The sequence below is a fragment of the Solea solea genome, chromosome 16 (assembly GCF_958295425.1).
Source record: "Solea solea chromosome 16, fSolSol10.1, whole genome shotgun sequence".
NCBI lineage: Eukaryota > Metazoa > Chordata > Actinopteri > Pleuronectiformes > Soleidae > Solea > Solea solea.
In genome coordinates this window covers 8057698-8071691 of record NC_081149.1, presented here as the reverse complement: position 1 = coordinate 8071691, position 13994 = coordinate 8057698, and the positions used below count along the sequence as shown (strand labels likewise).

The window sequence follows — 13994 nt, the reverse complement described above, 5'->3', positions numbered from 1 at the left end:
ACGAAAACTCAAACTTTCTTTTATCTTGAATGTGTTTTATACTGTTCAAATTTCAAATGTAACACACAAAACCTGGTGCTCATATACAACTACAGTGTTCTTCATTTTAAATTGTTAATACACTATTTTAACATGCTGAAAATTGGAAATAACTGCCAGATATTGAAAGTTATTCTGGAAAAATTATTTTCTCGCCCTTTTATGGTTAAAATAAGTTAAAAAAAAAAGTCCAGGCAGACATATTGAGGCTTAGGTATTAAAGGGTTAACTACTCATTTTGTCCAGAAAGTTGCCAGATTTTACTCGGATTCTCGACTTTATTCACCCCTTACTTAACATTCCCAGATTACACCCAGGCCCTCACTGTGTCGTATAACAAGACAAGACACAGTAAATCTAATGGACTGGACCTTATTTGCCAAAATCCATGAGGTCATTAATCACAAAGAGGAGCAGGAGACGAGGGCCTGGGTTGAAGAGAAAGGGTTACCGGGCCCCGGGCGTCCGCCATTACTCCACTGGTAATTAACTATTGATTACATTATAATGAGCGTAAGCAGTTTTGTGTGATCTTAAGTCAATTGTGCCACTTACTTGACAGTGGCGATGCACTGATGTCTAAGTGGAGCGGACAGCGTTTACGCGCGGAATTAAAGACGGACTGTGTTCATATCGGTCGAGCGATAACCTTGTGAGTAAAGTAACCAGGTTTGGAGAAGTCTATTACCAGCACGCTTGCCATGTTTAATACATAAGCTGCTGGTTTCATTTGCTCAACTGAGATTTTAATCTATTCACTCTTTTTACTATTTATTTTATAAGCATTATCCAGCGAATCATTTTGAAGACACTTTTATTTTTAGGGTGGCTACTAGAACCAAAACATTTCATTTTCATAATCGACTCATCGATTAGTTGTTTGGTCCAGAAAATAATGATGTTCTCAAATGTCTTTGTTTTATCCACTAACCAAAAACAAAGCAGGAAAAATCTGATCTGATTAAACAATACATGGATTTTGCATTAATTCAGTTATGGATTAATCACTTAGTTGTTGCAGATGTTGTTATGTTGACAAACTGAAGGAGGCAGAAAGAAGAAGTAATGTTTCCTTCTCCCTCAACTCTCTTTTCCATTTGTAAATTAACCAACAATTAACAACAATTGTTGATAATGCAACAATTATGCAAGCATTTTTCAATTACTAAATGAATCCTCAACTATTTTGAGTATTTTCTGTTTTTTTTTTTCCATATAACAAAGAAATCATTAAAACTGTATAATTTTATTTTGTGAAAAAAAAAAGACGTTTGAGAACATGATTATTTCCAGGTTTGGCAAACACCGATGAACATTTTCTGACATTTTGCGTATCAAAAACTATTGAAATGAATCGAGAAAACCATCGACAAATGAACCTGGAAACATGAGATCATGTGATTTTCAAAGAGCAGCCGCTTCTCCGTTTCATCATCTGCGATATTATTGTGTATTTTAAAGAGATTTTACAACATCGCACACACAGAGACACTCTCTGTCAATAAAGCTGACTAAAGCCAGATGGCACTCTCTGCATGATTCTACCATTTCCATTTCACAAAAGTTGACGAAGACGGCTTCTCATTGTCACAAACCATTTGCCATGATGACGGTTTATTGTGCTGAAATAATATTGGGGAAATATTATAACGTATCAGTGTTAAGTTTAACTGTGTCTTTGTCGTTTTAAAAGACACATTCAAAGAAATAAACACTTCAGCTCCCAAAGAAACACATTTTCACCATGAATCCATAATTATATCATTTTTTTTCTATAATTTGACGACGGCACCTCCTTTGAGTAAAAAATCCTCCACACTTCACAGAGTGTAATGGAAATCATTTGGGTAGTTTTTGAACAAACAAAACAGTAAAATCATTACTGCCTCTGTGAAGGTATGATGTCGCATTTCATCTTCTGCAGTTTTTATTCTAAATTGTATTAAAATTCTACCCACGTTGCTCTTTAGAGGGAGAGAGTCTCTTTTGCAGCCTTGATTTCCCCAAACACAACTTTTATTTGATGGTGAATTTTGTTGAAAAGCAGATCAAATTTGAACATCACTGCTGAGCCGCCTGATTTTCCTCCACATCGCCTCACATCGTGTACGTCTGTAGTGTAATTAACATACTTAATTGAAATGAAATGGGTGTAGAGCCAGGGTTCCCAACCTGGGGTCCAAGAGATTACATGAGAGGGCTTTCTCTGCTCTGAGGTTATTAAAACGATCATTTGTGCATTTTAAATTTAGAAATCAGAACTCAGTATCACCCAAATCAAAACACTTTTTTTGGTCCACCTTTAAAGTTGAGTGACTTCTGAACTTCTGTGACCTTTATTGCTTTTCTTTAAACAAAGTCTTATCAGGTCAGTTAGTGGCGATACCTGATCGTGTTCTTGTTGTCGGCATCTGTGCGACAAAATATCACACGTGAGAAACATAAAAGTATGGAAGTTATTATACAAAATAAAGAAAAAGAAAAAATGATAACTAACTGGAACTGAACTGTGTAAAACTAACTCTAACTAAAATTGTGGAGAAAATGTGCTTAGTTTTCGTCTCTGTAAATTAATTTCATACATAATCCTTTTGTATTTATTTTTTCTCTGCAGGCAATTTTGTTGTATTTTCATTTAGAATAAAATGTTTATGTCTATAAACGCTCAATTATAGCCTAATTTTTAGAAGAATGTTATACAGTATTTGATTCAGGGATGGTTACAATACATTAATAAATAATAAAAAAAATGTAAAATGCCATCTTTTGCTGGGTTTTTATGACACACAATACTTATTAAGACCCTTTTTTGACACTAAAACTAATATAAACTAAACTAAAACTAAGCATTTACAAAAAAATAAAAAACTAACAAGTTTGTTCAAATACCATTGGTGCGAAATTGCCCAAATCGGCTCTGAGTTGGCATTCGATCCAAAATGGCGGCCTTCCTGTAGGATTCACGGGAAAGTCGCCACCGACTTTTTTGACCGCCCCAACCTAATGAACGTGCGTACCAAGTTTCGGTCATGCACGTTAAACCTGGCCCCAGGTGACCTAATAGAGGTTTTTGGGGTCCGTTTTTAGCCCCTCCCACTTTCAGAGGTACATTTTCACCAGGTCTGACGTGGTCGCAGAAGTCTGTGAGTCTTGGTTTAGACTTCAGGGAAGCACAGGACAGTTTTTATCCACATACACTGTGAGAATAGGAACACTAACTTACAACTGCTGTTTATTTTTGCATATCAACGTTTGTAATTATTCACTTTTAATGAGTGTGCATGGACACTGGACAGGGGTTCGGGTTGAGGAGGCCTGGTTTGTCTTGGACAAAAGCAAGATTAGGAACCACTGATCCATTTAGACAAACGAAAATGGTTTTCATAAAAGTAAAATAGCAACATTTCCCTGTGTTTCCTTGTGCTGTGGATGCAAATCAGTCTAGTGTAAAGTGAGGCTAAATTCCCCTGAATATCAGGACAAATGCTGATCACACAAACCTTTGATCCATGAACAGTGAACGCTCACACACTCACACACACACACTGCAGAATGATTAGTCTAATTATGCCGCTGATGACTGCAGCAACATCCATTGTGCAGAAAGTTAACAGCAGAGGAAAGAAAAACAAACACACGCACACACACACACAAAAACACCCAAACCAAAACAAATGAGCAGTTAAAGTCGTTTGTACTCGATTCATCTCCCATATTATTTTCACAGGGCTGTCGTCTAATTTGATAGGATGTGCTTCTCTTTTCAAAACGGGCTCATTTAATTGTGTTCTCGACCTTTTTTTATTTTATTTTACAAAATACCTTCAAATGGGCGATTTCCATAATTCACGCGAACGAGGCAGGTCCTCGGATTTAATGAGTGACTGAGCAACAGGTAGAGGAAAAAAATAACAAACGTGGAAACTGGTTTAAGTGGCAGTCTGACAATCACGCAGGTCACAGATGCAAATGAGTACATTATTAATCAATTCCCTGAGTACAGAGACTTTTTCATATTAACATGGTCTCACTGGTGAAGTTCCTGACGGTACAACAGGAACAGAAAGTACAATCAGAAATGAAAGAATAGCATATCATGCAAAATTCATAGATTTTTGGAAAAAGTGACAGCTCCATGGTCTTTTTTTTAACCTTAACCAGATGTTTTTCGTGCCAAAACCTTGTTTGTAAGCGGGAAATGTTTTTATCATTTAAGCCCAAAGAGCCACAACTCGTTTATGTAAACAAGAGCACACGGAGAGATCCACTGGATCCAGAACTGTACCTGCGTATACTGTAGCTATCACCATCTTACATAAGCATGACGAAATTCATCATGATACGTTCAGATGTCAGGGAGATTATACTCGTCTGAACGTGTTAAATGGCCAAAGTATGTAATCTGGATTAGATCCGGATGAAATGTAGTCTGGCGGTGGAAAGAGTAATGAGATATTCTACTTAAGTAAAAGTACCACTGTCTTGACAACATTTTACTTAAGTACAAGAAGAAGTACTGGTCTTAAAAATGTACTCAAGTTAAAGTAAAAGGATGTTTATTGTGATTAACACATGTTTCGATGATGGGAGGAACCAGCAGAGACACAGGGAGAACATGCAAACTCCACACAGAACAGTTCCAGACTGGGAACTGAACCCAGCACCTTCATGCTGTGAGGCAACGCTGCGAACCACAAAGTAGAATTTGATAGATTCTTACCAAAATGCTATGCGAACATACTTGGGTGATTACTTACCCATCTCAAAAAATTCTGATTGATCCGTCAAAAAGTGTCGACAGAAGGTCGCAAAAACACAAGCTCACGCGTTTAAAGCTGCTCTCTGCATTACAGAAACACACGGTGGCAACTATCCAGCGACCGGGTTGAGAAAACAAGCTTAACTTAAATTCTGGTAGCAAAATATATTTTTTTTTATATTATATTTTGAATTCAAGACCACCAGAAGCTGACGGAGAAGCTGAGCTCCAAGGATCGGACGTAATGCCAGTGCTGGACGGGGATGAACAGCACGTCCCCGGGGTGCAGGACACACTCGAGAAACGGAGCTTTGGCAAACGCCGGGAAAAGCTCCGTGTCTGGATTCTCCACCTCCACCTGCACGGAGGGAGTCAGAACTGGGAAACGCTGCATATTTGCAATCTCAACGTGTTCTATCTCGACGGGGCTGTCAATCCTACCTGACTAGTATTGTGAAGCAGCTGTGACTGATGAGGGTACAGCTTGTCTGTGTCCTCCGGGGAATAAAGGCGAATGTATTTGCTTCCCACAACCTAACACATCATATACAGAGGGGGGGGGGACACGCCATGTTGTGAACAAGCTGCGATCACGTAAGTCATCTCTAACATTCACTGGATCTGTTAAAGCTGTAGTGCGTGGCTTTTTAAAATCTTAACGAATATCTGTTGCAGTCAAGCCATTGCCAAATTTGTTCAATTATAGCTCCACACGACTCTTTTGCTCTCTGTTCTTCAATACTGCAGTGTTTTGTTTTTCTTGTGTAACCCCACAACATTCCAGTGCTGTGCAGAGGAGTTTTTTTATTTTACATCATGACTGACTAACGTAAGGAGAGAGCAGCTACCTCTCAATTGTAAAGCAACATTCCTGCAAAAGGTTGCGTATGGCTGAAAATCACCAAGACGCAAACAAGAAACATTTCAAAAGTGGATCCTGTTAATAGTAATAATAAAAAAAAGCAGGACTAGAGTTTCACTATTCACTTCCTGAATTGATTCAGTCCCAATTTCATTAGATTTCACTCATTTGATATTGATTCATTTGGAGATATTTCAGTTCCCCTACCTATTTTTGCTTGGTGTTTTTTTTCATTTTTCTTTCAATTTGGATCTCTCTAACGTCTAATTATTAATGTTACATTAAAAAATTTACCCCAAAGTAGCTACACTAACACACTTTTTAGTTAATATGACCACATAATGCAACTCTGTGATCATTCAAGCTCAAACTGTAGAAACATGGCCGAATTCAATAATATTCAGCCTAGAAGCACAGAAGACTATTTGCAATTACCCAGTTATCCAGCAGAGGATGCTGTGAGGGTTATGTTGTTTTGTAGTAACAATGAAAGACAAACAGAAAAGCTGCATGTGGAAGTTTTTCTTGTGAACTGTGTTACTGTCACGATACAGGAAATTAAATACATTAAAAGATCGATATGAAGGTTTTGGGAAACGATATCAGATCTTTTAAATTAAGACCGATAGGAAGGAGATTGTTTTTCTAACCCATCCCTACTTTTTGGTATTTGGTCGGTATATAAGTCACGCACTGGAGCTTTAAGTGGTGCTGGTGTGTCGTCGTCACCTGAGCCAAGAAGTTCTGCTGAGGGTCCTGGTGAAGAGGAGAGACTGTACCGCCGGGTCCAAACCACGCGTTTATGGTGATGTTATCTTCGTCGTCTTCACCGAGACAGCAGTAATCAGGGAGGCGGATGTCTTCCTTCAGCTCTGGTATCTAAGGCAACGTTGCAGAGAATGATTCAATTAGAAAAGACCCACAAACTCCTGAGATTATCAAGATTACCTTCCCTGAATAATGACGTAAAATCAAGTTTGTACTCTGGATTTTCTCTTGGTTTGGTCTTTCCACCAATTTTGTTCCAGTGTATAATAATTCAACTGGTGGATTTATCATGATTAATTAAATAATCAATTTAAATGTTGATTATTTTCTCGATTCCCAAACCTTAAAATATTTCAAATGTCTTTTTTTTGTCCACAAACTAAGATTAATTACTTTTAATGATTTATTTGTGACATTGAGCAAAAACAAACCGAACACATTCACATTTAAGAAACTGTGAAAACAAAGAGCTTGTTTTTAATTATAAATAAAACACTAAAATCAACAAGTTGATTATCACACTATCACAGCTGGCGGTTAATTTACTAATTGATTAACCATTGCGGCCCTAATGTCTGCTAAGGTTGTGAACAGCTGTGGCTCAGAAGACTATACTCCAGTCCATGTGCCGAAGTGTCCTTGGGCAAGACAATAAACACGAAAATAGCATCTGGGAGTGTGTGAATGTCATGTGCTCGTACACATGACAATGAGTTTAGAAGAATCTGTATCGTATCAGCTTCTTATCCACACAACACTATTTTTAGAAAACAAGGCCATCTCAAAACACCACGCTTAAATTTTTCATGTACTGTACACAACCACTACACAACTTCAGAAAACGCTGAAAAAGAAAAGGCTGGTATTGGGCAAAGTTGTTGTTTCTGCGTGGATAAGGCCTAATTAAGTGAGAGAACAATGTGCTTTATATAGACGCGCTGTATGAACAAGTGTGAACAGGTGCACAGCAAGAATACAGTGTACTAGAAAAGCATGATTTAAATGTTAACCCTTGCATGTGTTATTTATTTAAAACACAGCCATGCAACACTGCATATCGTCATCTTTCACTCATTTCACTCACTCACTGTAATAAATCATGAAGGCACTGTGAGGGCAGATGCTGAACACTACACACTGTATAAGACGTTGCTGCTGATTCCTGGTTGTGTGATGATTCCTCGTTTTGCCTCATTCTAAATGATCAGTGGCCTAAAAAGCAGCTTTTAGCTCGACGGGGAGGCCATTTTGTAAAGTTCAACCCTGACAATGTTATTGACTTCCATGGTAAAATTAGCTCCGAGGAGTCAATACTGTTTCGAAGCAATGTGGTGCAACACATTTCACTGTGCTGCTGGAAACGTTAGCTGAATGAACAATTAGATGACCGACAGACTCATCAACATTTTCATCATTATGTTTAAATTAGTTGAAAAGTGAAATATCGAACCGTACCTGATCGAAAAGCTGGTGCTGAGCCAGATAGCCCAAACCTTTCCCTCCATCCTGGGGAAACATAACACGAAAATACCCCCTGTTAGAAACTGAAATTGTGCTGTTTGTTACCTTTGCGTTCATGCGGATGCACTTACTTTATTGCAGATATATCGATCGATGAATTCATTGACCGTGAGCAGCGCCTGTGACCATTCCTCGTCCGTGTACCTGGATCCCACCTCAACGGGAACAGTTCGACAACCGGCCACGGACCTCAAATACTCTATGCTTTGCAGGAGGAGGGGAGGAATAAAAGACTGTAAGGCACATGTCTTAAACAGAGATGCAGTTATATCAGACTGTCGAGTGAGGAATAAGGATGATAGTGGGAAGAAAAAACAACTAAGCTGTTTATGCTGTTTTGACATTTTAAAGGCAGAAACGTACTCCGTACACGTCGCTGCTTTTTGTCAAAGTGATGTTAAATGTATGCCGCATGCAGGAAGTGAGCACTCCAGCAGGTTTTCTCCCTCTCAGCTGGATTTGATCAAACAGTCTAATTACATGGTGAGGCACAAGTGGAGTGGATGACTACAGGTGTACGCCTCGCCTCGCAACGCACACAGACGATTGATATGATTATTTCCACTGTTGTTGTTATTATCAATCCAGAATTAAACACAAAACCACATGACCATGCCTCGTGGCAAATAAGAGACATGTTGATTGATTGATATTTCCTTTCATTTTAATCCTACAAAAACAACAGAACACCTGAAATGTCAGATTGTGTCAGCACTAATTTTGACACATTTACATTAACTTAAATATTGAATACAGAAGAAAAACCTACAAACCACACAATGTTTTTTTGAAAGAATAAGCATAAATGTTGTGTAATCATCAGACCTCCATGGGTGTGTGTTGAGCGCCGGCCAGTGATCAATGATTCCTTCCAAAACCACTGGTTTGCGAGGCAGCAGATAGTTTGTGTTGAAGCTCTCCAGTGATGGACGCTTTACCCTGGGAAGCGCCGACTCCTCTCTGATCACAGGAACATGTGGGCGCTCGATCTTTATTCTCTGTTAATGAGACGACAAAGGGTTTGTCAATTCTTATTCCTTTCGAGGGTCATGGTCGGAGCATACAGAGACGAAATGTTCCATCGCTAAAAAAACAAGTCAAGCTGCGTCTGCTATTAACTCGTGGATAGAAGTGATTATGTGCCGTCACTACATCAATGCAGAATGTATGAAAAAACCAACCAATTTATCACCAACCTTAATACACAGAATAAGCTGTAAATCATGTCTACAGCCTTACAGGTTATATATATACTGTATATGTTTATCTATATAGAGCTTAGATAGACATAATGAACCTGTAAAACATTCATTCTTAACTATGACTCACTTGGAAGTGACATCAAGATAGAATACTATTTAGATCATTTCAGTTGAGGAAATGTATTTATTTACATAGCACCAATTGATAACGTTACGTTATCTCAAGTTACTTTATAGACCCAACAGGAACACAATGAGGAAGCATTTGGCAAAAGTGGAGAGAAAAAACATTCTGGATATCTCAGAACCAAAGTGTTATCTGCTGTGACGGGTTGGGGTAGAAGAGAGGAGAAAGAGAGGTGGGAGCAATGATAAGATCATTTTTGATTAATATCAGTTTTCAGAAATCTTGCATGCATTTCTACCAGTGTTTTATTAATTAAAAGGGCCACAAACCTTCACCTCCACTTGTTCAGCTTCATCGTCTTCCTTAGAAGATTTTCTGACCTCATTTTGGAGAATCCTAACAATGACCTGGAGTATATTGTCCATGATGGCCGCACCCATGAGTAAACCCATGTCACAAGTCCTGACGGCCTGCCGCACCTCGTCCTCCGATGGACCGTCACGACACAGTGCGGCCACTTTGAAAAGGCACCCGTAAGAATAGACACGTCTCCACTCTTTGTCCACTTGGCGCCACGTTCCCGTGTTGAGCTTCTCCCACGAAAAATCCAAAACGATCTGCGCGCTTAGCACACGGGCGGCCCTGGAAGTGTCGCTGTACAGCTGCTGCCTGGAGCGTTTCAGCACATCCAGCACACTTGACTCCACTGTGTCACTGAAGTGCAGGGGAAACTGGTCCTCATTAGGAGGCAGAACGGCAAAGATTTTCGACCACAGCTGAGCCATTGATGAGGAGGTCTTCATTTATGCTGTGGGGCAGAGAGTGGTGAGTCAGGAGAGCACTTGAGATGATGATGAAGCGTTTCTCATTTTCAGCTACACTTCCATGTGCACTGTGGGACTTTTCAAAAGTAAAATTTTGAACCTGAAACACTCATTCTGTGCTCAGCTCTTTCAGAGATCATCAGTGTCACAGTTTGGTGAAACTGCCCACATCTTTATCATCAATTTTGCTTTATTTACAAGCATCTTTCATTCAAAGCAATGCAACTCAAAGTGATTCACAGGATAAAACAAAACAAGAAAATAGGCCAAAAAAACCCACCTATTAACCATCACAGCAACACATAAAATGGGGCATAATATCGAAAATACGACTAAAATACTCATGAATTACCAGAACCCAGCAAAAACAAAAGAAAAATAAATAAAACAGTAAACAGTAAAACAGTGAACAAAGGCTTGTAAAAAGGGAATACTGAGGTAAAATGGACAATAAACTCAAAGAAAAAAAAATACAGTAAAAAGTTACAAAAATTATATGGAGTTCAGTTAAAAGCCAGGTCTTTAATTTGCTTTTAAAAATACTGATATTCTCTTCTGCCCTCCGGTCTTTAATGAGGCTGTTCCATAGACAGGGGCCATAATAGTGAAAGGAGGCTGCACTGTAGGTTACTCAATCCTCCATTTCCCAAGTGCATCAGGGAAAGATGTCATTCTTCATTTGTGCAGTAAGCTTCCTCTTCAAAACACTAACTCACACTCTGATTGGTAGCATGCAGTGCACATAAAAGGCTTATTTTAAATTGAACCAAACCAGTTAAACCAAATTACTACTTATACACTTGTACATGTGGATAGTTTATTCAATTTCTGCTAACAAACCCTCCTAAATGTCATACTCTGGACCGTAAAATGTTTTTCTAACAAAAAAGAAAAAGAAAAAAAGCAATCTTGAAACATCCTGCCACCTCTGCTTGAAAGTCTCCATCTCCATATTGATGCCATCTAAACAAAGTGGACCGACATTCGTCGCACTCTATCTTCAGTGACACATGATGGAATGCAGCAAGATAAAAGTGCCCACCACAGTTATACAAAAACACAAGGACACTTGTTTTTCCCTCCCATCGCCTACAGCCTCTTTGCTGCATTGAAACAGATGTAAACACCTAATTTCCAAACTGGCATCTACAAAACACAGGTGAGGGCATCCTGAGCCAGAGATGTGTGAGTGTGACACATGCACAACAATGACGCTGCCAACTGCTGGCTCCAGTTGTGACACTGTCCCATGTTTGGATCCTCTGTGAAGCTGCATGTTGGCAAAGTACGGCTGGCTTTAAAGCCCCCGATTGATTTGTACATGAACACAGCCTTGTGAAGTCTGAGGCCGGTGCAATTATGGGTCCAATGTTTAAGAATTTGTGATATCTAGTGGTGAGACGGCAAGAATATAACAAACACAGGAATTCTGTGCTGACCAAAATCCAAATTCCCTAGCACATTAAGGAACTATGGTGTCCTTCATATTCTATAAAATATGTCGTTCTTTTTTGTTTGCATGGTAAGTTTGCGCTTCAAAATGCAAAACGCACAATCCAGTTGATTTGTCTCCACGGACTGAGGTAAAAAGATTTTGATTTTAAAGTGATTACACTTATACAAACATATATATCAATGTAGTCTTACCATAGACGTTACTATTTTTCTTCTTCTTATAATTATTACGACTGCCAACTATTTTGATAATTTATTAGTCACTTTGAATGTCTTTTTAAAATAAAATTAGTATAATTATGTTGTTTTTTTGTAGTAATAATAATAATGCCATATTAGATTTTTGGACAATATATTAGATTATGTTTTCATTTTGAAGGTTGGGCACAACATTTTCATACAATTTTCAGTATAACTGTATGGTCTGCAAGTTGCAGCGTGAAGCAATGAAGTACACTCTTTTTGTTTTTACTGCAAAGCACACAACAGAGTCTTTGAGGATGTGTGCATAAATTAAAATTCCACAAACATGTGATTGAAGAAAGAATTGAGACTCAGTACACAAGTAATCCATAGGAACTTGTCCATAAAACAAAACACAGGCACCAAGTAAAAGATACACTGAAGAATCTGAAATCAGGTTTGTTCCAGTCATGAAAACATTAAATAACATTTAACTCTCAATAACTTAATACATTAACTAAGAAAGAAAACGTCTGTACATATTAATTGAAACAGGCTTTATATTAAGCTTTGTTATTAGTTACTGACACAACCCTGGCGTGCAAATGACATCTATAATATCAAATAACAAGAATAACCATTTAAATACGCCGTAAAACTAAAACCCACGCTATATAAGCCAAAGTAACAAGTGTTGATTGGTTCGCTGCTACTTACACAAACACGGAGTCCAGGAAGCCGACACATGTTTAAAAGCAGCGAGTTGAAGCTGAATTCAATCAACTAAATGATATAATAACATTTTAATGTAACAATAACACAATTTTAGTAACATTAATGTCACTAAAATGATAAGACACGCTGAGAATCAGTGGTGCTGCTAACGCTACTGCGGGTGGCGCAATAAAAACAGACCGGGAGGAAACGAGGACACGAGAAGACTCCAGTTCCATGTTGCGTTCGAGGACTTGAAAGCAAGACAAAAAGCTTTGTAACAAATGTTTTTAAAAACACAACAACAAAAATTCAACAGTAATAGAGTTGAAGCGACAGCAGGGCTGTCAGTGATATTTTTGTGGTGGAGTGTATTTGTGAAGAAGAAACTTTGATATGTATTCACTATCTGGTCCAGCAGAGGGTGGTAATCTGCTGTCACTCTAACCTGCATGCATGAGACTGGATTGAATGACAGAGACCACACACACCACACACACTCACACTTGTTTTAATATTTTAGAGAGTTTTTACATTTTAGTGACGACACATGCAGCTATTCTTCTCCAGGTTTTGGTTTGGACTACTGGTCCTGACGAGGTCAATGTTTATGCCAGAAAAGATCATTAAAGGTAATAAATACAAGCACACACACACACACTCGATTATTGATATAGACTAATGCATCCCCTAATCCCTTACCCTGAACTAGACCCCAATTCTAACCCTAAGCCTAAAACCAGGTCTTAACCCTTAAAAAGCCCTTTAAAATTGTGGGGCCCAGACAAAATGTCTCCACAAAGATAGGTTTGTACATTTCTTTGGACCCCACAAAAATATAAATACAAGCACGCACACACAAGTTTGCACTGCTATTCTTCTCAGGACACTGCATTGACTTCTATTAATTTGGTAAACCTAAACAAGGCGTTATGCCTGACTACAACCAATTACTACCGAACCCTAACCTTAACCTAACTACAATTCAAGTTCAGCCCTTAACTTAACCAGCTCCGCAGAAATTAGGTTCTGCCTCATTAGGACCAGGACTTTGCTCTCCATGGTCCTGACAAGGTCAGTTATGCCAGAAGAAAATCCTTAAAAAGGTAGGAAATACAAGCATGCACACACACACACACTGTACAAACACCTGTTAATCATATGTTGCCAGTTTCCCACTGTGCACACTCCCTCCCACTCTCTGCTCCTAGACAGTCACATCTGTCCACAACCCCTCGATCCCCGAAGCTGCAAGAAAATCTGTTCTCTTTTCATCTGATTACTTTATTCTTCCTGTTCTTCACATTATCGAGTAACTGTTGTGTTGTACAGCTCAGATGGCTTGGTTAAAAACAAAAACAAAACAAAAAAAAAAAAAAAGACACATGCTCCTGTGACAACACAGCCTGATTTACAAACACAGAGAGACACAATAAATTATTAAATCTGTGTGGACAGGTGAGGACAATCATTATGTGGCAGTGATACGATTCTTCCATCATAATAAATGATACAATTGTTATGCAAACCTTCTTCTCCT

At 38.6% G+C, this 13994-nt stretch overlaps 1 protein-coding gene across 1 annotated transcript; it reads right to left on the bottom strand.

Annotated features, from left to right (window-relative positions):
- Positions 1-4573: 4573 nt before the first annotated feature.
- Positions 4574-12664, bottom strand: kdm8 (lysine (K)-specific demethylase 8). Its single transcript, XM_058652492.1, has 8 exons — positions 12458-12664; positions 9608-10086; positions 8775-8947; positions 8021-8153; positions 7884-7934; positions 6390-6539; positions 5240-5332; positions 4574-5156 (listed from the first exon to the last, which is right to left on the bottom strand). Exons 2-8 carry the CDS (start codon positions 10079-10081, stop codon positions 4992-4994), a joined length of 1239 nt encoding a protein of 412 aa, XP_058508475.1. The 5' UTR covers positions 10082-10086; positions 12458-12664; the 3' UTR covers positions 4574-4991.
- Between the last annotated feature and the right edge of the window lie 1330 nt (positions 12665-13994).